The sequence below is a fragment of the Pelophylax lessonae genome (assembly GCF_965119305.1).
Source record: "Pelophylax lessonae genome assembly, chromosome: 12".
Taxonomy (NCBI): Eukaryota; Metazoa; Chordata; class Amphibia; order Anura; family Ranidae; genus Pelophylax; species Pelophylax lessonae.
Genome location: NC_138779.1, coordinates 222,239,008 through 222,249,412, shown reverse-complemented (window position 1 = coordinate 222,249,412; position 10,405 = coordinate 222,239,008). Strand labels below are relative to the sequence as shown.

At 47.7% G+C, this 10,405-nt stretch overlaps 1 protein-coding gene across 1 annotated transcript in view; it reads left to right on the top strand.

The window, feature by feature from the left end:
* The first annotated feature begins 651 nt into the window (after window positions 1–651).
* ALDH4A1 (aldehyde dehydrogenase 4 family member A1) overlaps window positions 652–10,405 on the top strand; it is a 41,064-nt gene continuing 31,310 nt past the window's right edge. The window contains exon 1 of the mRNA XM_082274575.1: window positions 652–795. Within this exon, the coding sequence (XP_082130701.1) occupies window positions 755–795 (41 nt within the window). The 5' untranslated portion in view covers window positions 652–754. The remainder of the gene's footprint in view (window positions 796–10,405) is intronic.

Here is a 10,405-nt window from a genome sequence, read left to right as displayed (position 1 = left end):
CGTAGATGAAAACAATGCGCAGTGGATGCCCCTTTGGAGGTGTGAATGGGCCATTATATTATTATATATACATGTCAGATGATTGTATACACAATGTAACACTTCAAATAAGATACAATGTATCTCCTACACAGCACAGCACTGGCAGCAAACGAGGGCGTCTCCCCTAACCAGCTCTCCCATTGGATAGACTCTTCCTAGGATCCCCTGTGATTGGCTGGACACGTACCAGCCTTCGGTTCTCCCACATACAGACCCCCCCCCCTTCTTACAATCCTCAGCAGGCGGGCAGGATGGACGGTCCGTGTTTTATATAAAGGTCTGATCCATATACAATAATAAATCCGGGGTACAGAGACAACAGAAGACAATTCATTACATTACCCCCCCCCCCATCTGTACAATGGTTCAGTCCGACACCGAGCTGTCAGAGGAAGGCGCTCTGTGATTGGCCGGCTGCTGACATTCCTTTATCGGATACATTGTATGCTGTGAAGGAGTCCAGAGAGATCCGACCAATCCGCAGCCTGCCCTCTGTACCCTCCCACCTATCAGAGAGCAGGACGCCTGTCCCTCCCTGCCGGCCACTCCCCCATTACCCCGATATATATATTTATCATTATTATATTAGCCGGACTGTGTACTACTCCCCGCCCCCTTCTTATCCAGCCAATAGGGAGCGGTGTTACATGCCTGGCTCCTCCCCCTCACAGTGCCCAGAGAAGGTTAGAACAGTCAGACACATCCTGGAGTCATGCTGCATGTGAGGAGGCTGGTGACCCGCTCCTGTGCGGGGTGAGTATTCTATACTGTGCCCATATACTACCCTCCTATACTGTGCCCATATACCCCCCACCTATACTGTGTCTGTATACTACCCTCCTATACTGTGCCCATATACACCCCTCCTATACTGTGCCCATATACCCCCCACCTATACTGTGCCCATATACCCCCCACCTATACTGTGCCCATATACCCCCCCTCCTATACTGTGCCCATATACTACCCTCCTATACTGTGCCCATATACCCCCCCTCCTATACTGTGCCCATATACCCCCCACCTATACTGTGCCCATATACCCCCCACCTATACTGTGCCCATATACCCCCCACCTATACTGTGCCCATATACCCCCCCTCCTATACTGTGCCCATATACCCCCCTCCTATACCGTGCCCATATACCCCCCACCTATACTGTGCCCATATACTACCCTCCTATACTGTGCCCATATACCCCCCTCCTATACTGTGCCCATATACCCCCCACCTATACTGTGCCCATATACCCCCCACCTATACTGTGCCCATATACCCCCCCTCCTATACTGTGCCCATATACTACCCTCCTATACTGTGCCCATATACCCCCCCTCCTATACTGTGCCCATATACCCCCCACCTATACTGTGCCCATATACCCCCCACCTATACTGTGCCCATATACTACCCTCCTATACTGTGCCCATATACCCCCCACCTATACTGTGCCCATATACCCCCCTCCTATACTGTGCCCATATACCCCCCACCTATACTGTGCCCATATACTACCCACCTATACTGTGCCCATATACCCCCCACCTATACTGTGCCCATATACTACCCACCTATACTGTGCCCATATACTACCCACCTATACTGTGCCCATATACTCCCCCCCAATACTGTGCCCATATACTACCCTCCTATACTGTGCCCATATACTACCCACCTATACTGTGCCCATATACTACCCACCTATACTGTGCCCATATACTACCCACCTATACTGTGCCCATATACTACCCACCTATACTGTGCCCATATACTACCCACCTATACTGTGCCCATATACTCCCCCCAATACTGTGCCCATATACTACCCTCCTATACTGTGCCCATATACTACCCACCTATACTGTGCCCATATACTACCCACCTATACTGTGCCCATATACTACCCACCTATACTGTGCCCATATACTCCCCCCCAATACTGTGCCCATATACTACCCTCCTATACTGTGCCCATATACTACCCACCTATACTGTGCCCATATACTACCCACCTATACTGTGCCCATATACTACCCACCTATACTGTGCCCATATACCCCCCACCTATACTGTGCCCATATACTACCCACCTATACTGTGCCCATATACTACCCACCTATACTGTGCCCATATACCCTTCTATACTGTGCCCATATACCACCCTCCTATACTGTGCCCATATACCCCCCTCCTATACTGTGCCCATATACTATCCTCCTATACTGTGCCCATATACCCCCCTCCTATACTGTGCCCATATACCCCCCTCCTATACTGTGCCCGTATACCCCCCTCCTATACTGTGCCCGTATACCCTCCTCCTATACTGTGCCCATATACCCCCCTCCTATACTGTGCCCATATACCCCCCCTCCTATACCCTCCTCCTATACCGTGCCCATATACCCCCCTCCTATACCGTGCCCGTATACCCTCCTCCTCTACTGTGCCCGTGTACCCTCCTACTATACTGTGCCCGTATACACCCCTCCTATACTGTGCCCATATACTCCCCTCCTATACTGTGCCCATATACTCCCCTCCTATACTGTGCCCATATACTCCCCTCCTATACTGTGCCCATATACCCCCCTCCTATACCCTCCTCCTATACCGTGCCCATATACCCTCCTCCTATACCGTGCCCATATACCCCCCTCCTATACCGTGCCCGTATACCCTCCTCCTATACCGTGCCCGTATACCCCCTCCTATACTGTGCCCGTATACCCCCCTCCTATACCGTGCCCGTATTCCCTCCTATACCATGCCCGTATACTCCCCTCCTACACCGTGCCCGTATACTCCCCTCCTACACCGTGCCCGTATACTCCCCTCCTACACCGTGCCCATATACTCCCCTCCTATACTCTGCCCATATACACCCCTCCTATACTGTGCCCATATACCCCCTCCTATACTGTGCCCATATACTCCCCTCCTATACTGTGCCCATATACTTCCCTTCTATACTGTGCCCATATACTGCCCTTCTTTTTTTGTGCCCATATACTTCCCTCCTATACTGTGCCCATATAATACCCTTCTATACTGTGCCCATATGCTATCCTTCTATACTGTGCCTATTAACTGCCCTCCTATACTGTAACCATATTCTGCCCTACTATACTGTGCCCATATACTGCCCTTCCATGCTGTGCCCATATACTGCCCTTCTCCACTGTGCCCATATATTGCCATTCCATACTTTGCCCATATACGTCCCTTCTATACTGTGCCCAAATACTGCCCTTCCCCACGTGCCAATATACTACTCTTATATACTGTGGCCCTATACTGCCCTTCCTCACTGTGCCCACATACTCCCCTTCTGTGCTGTGCCCATATATTGGCCTTCTATGCTACACCCATATACCGGCCTTCCCTGCTGTGCCCATATACTGCCCTTTCATGCGCTGTCAATATACTGTCCTTCCCCGCTGTGCCCATGTGCCTTTCCATGCATTTCCCCTATACTGCCCTTCCATGCTGTGCCCCATATACTGCCCCCTATGGTGTGCCTATATACTACCATCTTATGCTGTGCCCATATACTATCCTTCCTCACTGTGCCAATGTGCCTTTCCATGCTGTGCCCCATATACTGCCCTCTTATGCTGTGCCCAAATACTGCCCTCTTATGCGGTGCCCATATACTGCCCTCTTATGCAGTGCCCATATACTGCCCTCTTATGCGGTGCCCATATACTGCCCTCTTATGCGGTGCCCATATATTGCCCTTTCATGCTGTGCCCACACCGATATACTATCCCAGCTGCAAATGGTGGTGTATGGCCCTCTGCGGTTGTGACTGAGGCTGTAGCTGGTGATCCTGCCCGTAACATTTCCCCTCCTAGAGTGACAACGCTCACCCTGTACAGGACTACAGAACACCTCCTCCCCACCCCCATAACACAGGGGAGCTGTTCTGTAGTCCAGGGAGAGAATTGGAAATAATGAATATTAGCCATCAGAGGCAGAGAGCTCAGGACATTATCAGCTGACAGGATTTCTGGCAGGATCAACAAGAACTTATTATATGGAACCGATACAGCGAAGAGCTTCCTGACAGGGAGAAAATAAGAGGAGTTCACTGTTCAGCCTTATAGAGAAGGAGGGGGAGGGGGAGGAAGGTGCCGAGAGTCCCTTCATTTCATGGCGGTTTTTCCTATATTGCTGTGTTATCTCGTTCATCAAATTTACAGTATCTGACAAAAGTAAGTACACCCCTCACATTTCTGTAAATATTTTATTCTATCTTTTCATGTGACAACACTGAAGAAATGAGACTTTGCTACAATGTAAAGTAGTGAGTGTACAGCTTGTATAACAGTGTAAATTTACTGTCCCCTCAAAATAACTCAACACACAGCCATTAATGTCTAAACCGCTGGCAACAAAAGTGAGTACACCCCTAAGTGACAATCTCCAAATTGGACCCAATTAGCCATTTTCCCTCCCCGGTGTCATGTGACTCGTTAGTGTTACAAGGTCTCAGGTGTGAATGGGGAGCAGGTGTGTTAAATTTGGTGTTATCGCTCTCACTCTCTCATACTGGTCACTGGAAGTTCAACATGGCACCTCATGGCAAAGAACTATCTGAGGATCTGAAAAAAAGAATTGTTGCTCTACATAAAGATGGCCTAGGCTATAAGAAGATTGCCAGGACCCTGAAACTGAGCTGCAGCACGGTGGCCAAGACCATACAGCAGTTTAACAGGACAGGTTCCACTCAGAACAGGCCTCACCATGGTCCACCAAAGAAGTTGAGTGCCGGGCTCAGCGTCATATCCAGAGGTTGTCTTTGGGAAATAGACGTATGAGTGCTGCCAGCATTGCTGCAGAGGTTGAAGGGGTGGGGGGTCAGCCTGTCAGTGCTCAGACCATACGCCGCACACTGCATCAAATTGGTCTGCATGGCTGTCATCCCAGAAGGAAGCCTCTTCTAAAGATGATGGACAAGAAAGCCCGCAAACAGTTTGCTGAAGACAAGCAGACTAAGGACATGGAGTACTGGAACCATCTCCTGTGGTTTGATGAGACCAAGATAAACTTATTTGGTGTCAGATGGTGTCAGGCGTGTGTGGGGGCAACCAGGTGAGGAGTACAAAGACAAGTGTGTCTTCCTACAATCAGGCATGGTGGTGGGAGTGTCATGGTCTGGGGCTGCATGAGTGCTGCCGGCACTGGGGAGCTACAGATCATTGAGGGAACCATGAATGCCAACATGTACTGTGACATACTGAAGCAGAGCATGATCCCCTCCCTTCAGAGACTGGGGGGCAGGGCTATATTCCAACATAAGGACCCCAAACACCTCCAAGACGACCACTGCCTTGCTAAAGAAGCTGAGGGTAAAGGTGATGGACTGGCCAAGCGTCTCCAGACCTAAACCCTATTGAGCATCTGTGGGGATCCTCAAACAGAAGGTGGAGGAGGGGAAGGTCTCTAACATCCACCAGCTCTGTGATGTCATCATGGAGGAGGGGAAGAGGACTCCAGTGACAACCTGTGAAGCTCTGGTGAACTCCATGCCCAAGAGGGTTAAGGCAGTGCTGGAAAATAATGGCGGCCACACAAAATAGTGACACTTTGGGCCCAATTTGGACATTGTCACTTAGGGGTGTACTGACTTTTGTTGCCAGCGGTTTAGACATTAATGGCTGTGTGTTGTTATTTTGAGGGGACAGTAAATTTACACTGTTATACAAGCTGTACACTCACTACTTTACATTGTAGCAAAGTCTCATTTCTTCAGTGTTGTCACATGAAAAGATAGAATAAAATATTTACACAAATGGGAGGGGTGTACTTACTTTTGTGAGACAAATAAACATTGAATACATTACAAAGGGCTCGCCACAGGTTATATAAAGACTGCAAAAAAAAAAAAAAAACTTGCTTTGCAGCTCCCTTTGCTTAAAACCTCCACATGAAAGGGGCGGAGTCACTGCTCTGACAGACATAAACTTGGTCACAGCTAAAAAGTCCTCCTGATAATAATATGAAAAGGAGACAACAGCTCCACCTGCTGGCTTGATGAGAGACTACATGCGCAGTATTTTATATTTACCCAACTAAACAAATATTTATGCTCTATCCTGGATCATTATTATTATACAGGATTTATATGGCGCCAACAGTTTGCGCAGCACTTTACAATATAAAGGCAGACAATACAGCAGAAATACATCTCAATACAAGAAGGTTAGGAGGGCCCTGCTCCTGCGAGATACAATCATGATTAACAAAAGTAAATGTGTACAAAACAAATACATTGCCTTTACACCGAGGTACGAGGTACGAGGTACGGGGTACGGGATGGACTATTGTAGGCGTTTTGTTGGACATCCAACTCACATGGAAGCAGCCATAATAAAGGAACTATGGGCGGAGTCAGCTGACATTTTAGTAAAAAGACAACATTTGGGTGACAACGTAATAGATAACATTGTTATGTTCACCATTTGATGCCAAATCATGTGCATGTATGTGATTGGCTGCAAGTGGTTATACCGGGGTTATGGCTGCAGCTCTGTTCGGGCAGATGTAAACCCTGGCTTTATTTTTTTTTCTAAAGCATGGGATCAATTTTTTTTTTCTTTTTGATCTCATGTTTTTCAGGGTAGAGGAGAGATCTGGGGTCTTATAGACCCCAAATTTTTTCATAAAGAGGATCCGTCATCCCTTATGTTTATCGCAAGGAATGTTTACATTTCCATGATAGGAATAAAAGTGATTAAAAAAAAGAGAAAATTATAGGGATGGTGTAAAATTAAAATAAAATAAAATAAAAAATTATAATAAATGCATACATATGTAAACGGTGTTAGAGTGAGAGCAATATATCCAATATATATATAGCACTAGTCCTCCTCTGTAACTCTAGGTAACCTGTAATAAGCGTCGCTTATGGATATTTTTAAGTATTTTTTGTTTGTTTCGCCATTCCATGATCACGCGCAATTTTAAAGCTTGGTATGTTCGGTATCTATTTATGTGGCGTAATACCATCTTTTAAATTTTGGGTTATATATTGTGATTTTTTTTGCATTACATTTCTTTAAAGTGTATTTTATCACCAAAAAATTACATTTGAAAATTTGCTGCACAAATACCGTGTGAGATAAAAAATTGCCATTTTATTCTATTAGGCCTCTGCTAAAAAAAAAAAAAAATATTATATTATATATATATATACACACAGAATCTCACAAAAAGATAGGACACCCCTCCCATGTCTGTAAATATTTTATTCTATCTTTTTATGTGACAACACTGAAGAAATGAGACTTTGCTACAATGTAAAGTAGTGAGTGTACAGCTTGTATAACAGTGTAAATTTACTGTCCCCTCAAAATAACTCAACACACAGCCATTAATGTCTAAACCGCTGGCAACAAAAGTGAGTACACCCCTAAGTGACAATGTCCCCATTCACACCTGAGACCTTGTAACAGTAAAACAGTAACGAGTCACATGACACCGGGGAGGGAAAATGGCTAATTGGGCCCAATTTGGACATTGTCACTTAGGGGTGTACTGACTTTTGTTACCAGCGGTTTAGACATTAATGGCTGTGTGTTGAGTTATTTTGAGGGGACAGTAAATTTACACTGTTATACAAGCTGTACACTCACTACTTTACATTGTAGCAAAGTCTCATTTCTTCAGTGTTGTCACACGAAAAGGTAGAATAAAATGGGAGGGGTGTACTTACTTTTGTGAGATAGTGTATATATAGATACACACACACACACACACACATTATATGTATACATGCACATATATTATATATATATATATATATATATATATATATATAAATGTTTGGGGGTTCTAAGCAGGGGAGGACTGGGCCAGGGGGCAGGGGGGCAATTGCCCTCTGGGCCGAAAGTTGCCAGTCTAGTAATTTTCTAGCAAATAAATATTGATTTTTACTTGTAAACAATATGTGTGAGAATAGGCCGGGTCTTCAGATGGTTCATTAATGAGCCTCGGGAGGTTGAGTCTTCCAGGCACTGGCAGAGCAGCAGAACTGGTTCCCATCACCCCCCCAGTGTGAGATCCTGCTGACGGCACAGAACGTGACTGGTGTCACAGCTGACACTATCTGGAGGAGAAGCTCCGGGGCTTCAGGTACACATGAGCTGTCAATGAGTAATGGCCGCCACTCACAGGTCTGTCTGGTGTGGTATCATGGGGACACCCACTCAGCAGAGAGCACAGGGCTCATATCTGCAGATCACTGGTAGAAAGAAAAGAACAGGCGCCACTGTAAATAGCCAAACATTTTATTGCACAAAATACATAATGACTTACACATAGGTAAGCTGCAGTCCGTATCGCAGCGTCTCCAGCGCACGATCCGGCCGTCCACCGGTCCGGAGGTGACGTCACAGGAAGCTGGTCAGATACTTGGTTACACCGGAAGCCGCAAATGGAACGCAGGCTCCCGGAAATGACGCAACGCGTTTCGGAGCATGCACACTCGGCTCCTTCCTCAGGCGTCTGACGCCTGAGGAAGGAGCCGAGTGCGCATGCTCCGAAACGCGTTGCGCCTGTTCTTTTCTTTCTACCTGTGCCAGCGGATTCCTCGGAGTTTTCCCGCCAGTGCTGCCACGTACTCTGTCATTCAGGACAGTCTCCCAACAAGAAACTGGAGCATCCCCTGCGCCCCCCTTACAGCGGTGGACTCCTTTCCCTCTTGCCTGGTCAGAAGCGCCCAACAACCATTTTTCCTGAATATCTGCAGATCACTGGCTGCTCCTTTTAGGCTAATTCCACCTTTTGCATAAAAAAATAATAAATCAAATAATACTAAATCCTCTCATATAAATCATTTAAAAAAATGTGCATTGACATACAGGGATAAGGGAAATGAATACCGGCACTGACACACACTGGATGGACTATGGTCTTTATTCAAGCTTACCAAATATGGAAGTATTATTATTTTTTATTTTTTGCATAGGAGCCAAGAAAGCATTGCAACCAACATCAGTCAATCACGGGTGCAATGCTCTGGCTCCTGCAGACTATTCCTGCAGCTGCTGGTTTGCACCGAGGTACTGACCTTCAGTTACAGGGCTGGGGTGCAGGCAGGGCCATCGTACCACTGGGCAGTTCCCGGGGGGGGGGGGGGGCACTCGCCCAGCGACCCAGCCGAGCATTAATCCCTATTCCTGTGTGAATCCCGCCTCCAAACTTAGAAAGTGGCAAGCAACTGTAGTACCTGCGCTGCAGTCAGGCCACTTGGGCGGTGGAGGGGGAGCCCACATTTGCAGGAATGGCTGTCCGCCTCCATGGGAACCGGCACACACAGGACAGCCGAGTCTGACTCCCATCCATGTGTGTGTTCATCGGATCCAGCCGCCCAATTTGGAAGCGGCCATCATCCTGGCACTGCTGTACCAATAAATATCGCCTTATCCATAATTTGCATTTTTATTCCCATGGGTGATTGTGTAGGCGGGGCCCCAGTGCACTGCATTGCCCGGGGCCCTTTAATGCTCTTAAGATGGCACTGCCTGCAGGCCAGCTCACTTCTGTTCCATGAAGAACTACAAGTCCCTCATCCCTATAAGGTTTCTCATTCACACAGTGCAGGCGCAGCCAGCGGGATGATGAACTCCCACAGACGGCCTGGACTAACAGGAAGGGGTGGATTGATGTTGGCTGTCAGTGAACACAGAAGTAAGTGGGGAAGGAGGACAGGCAGCGCAGTGGCGGAAGGAAGGTGTGGTAACATGTGATGCTCTGTGATTCAAAGAACTGAACTCCAATGAAAGAGGCAGGGAGAGGGACAGTCAGGCAGGGGAGGAAAGACCTAGATGATGCTGGACGTCCTCCAGCCAGGAAATGGGGCGGGGCTCTATCTGACTTGCTGCAGCTTGTAATGCACATGAGAAGCTCACAGTGTGCGGTGAAATTAGAGGACGACGTTTCAGTCCAAGAGAGGAGTCGGTACACCTGTGCAAGACTGAAGGGGGAGGAGCCGCTACACCTGTGCAAGACTGAAGGGGGAGGAGCCGCTACACCTGTGCAAGACTGAAGGGGGAGGAGCCGCTACACCTGTGCAAGACTGAAGGGGGAGGAGCCGCTACACCTGTGCAAGACTGAAGGGGGAGGAGCCGCTACACCTGTGCAAGACTGAAGGGGGAGGAGCTGCTACACCTGTGCAAGACTGAAGGGGGAGGAGCTGCTACACCTGTGCAAGACTGAAGGGGGAGGAGCTGCTACACCTGTGCAAGTCTGGAGAGGGGGGCCAGAGGGGGGCCAGAGGGGGGGGGGTGGGGATTTAATAACACAATAATGCCTGAGTATACCTGTGTTAGATCAGAAGAGGGCTTACTTCCCTT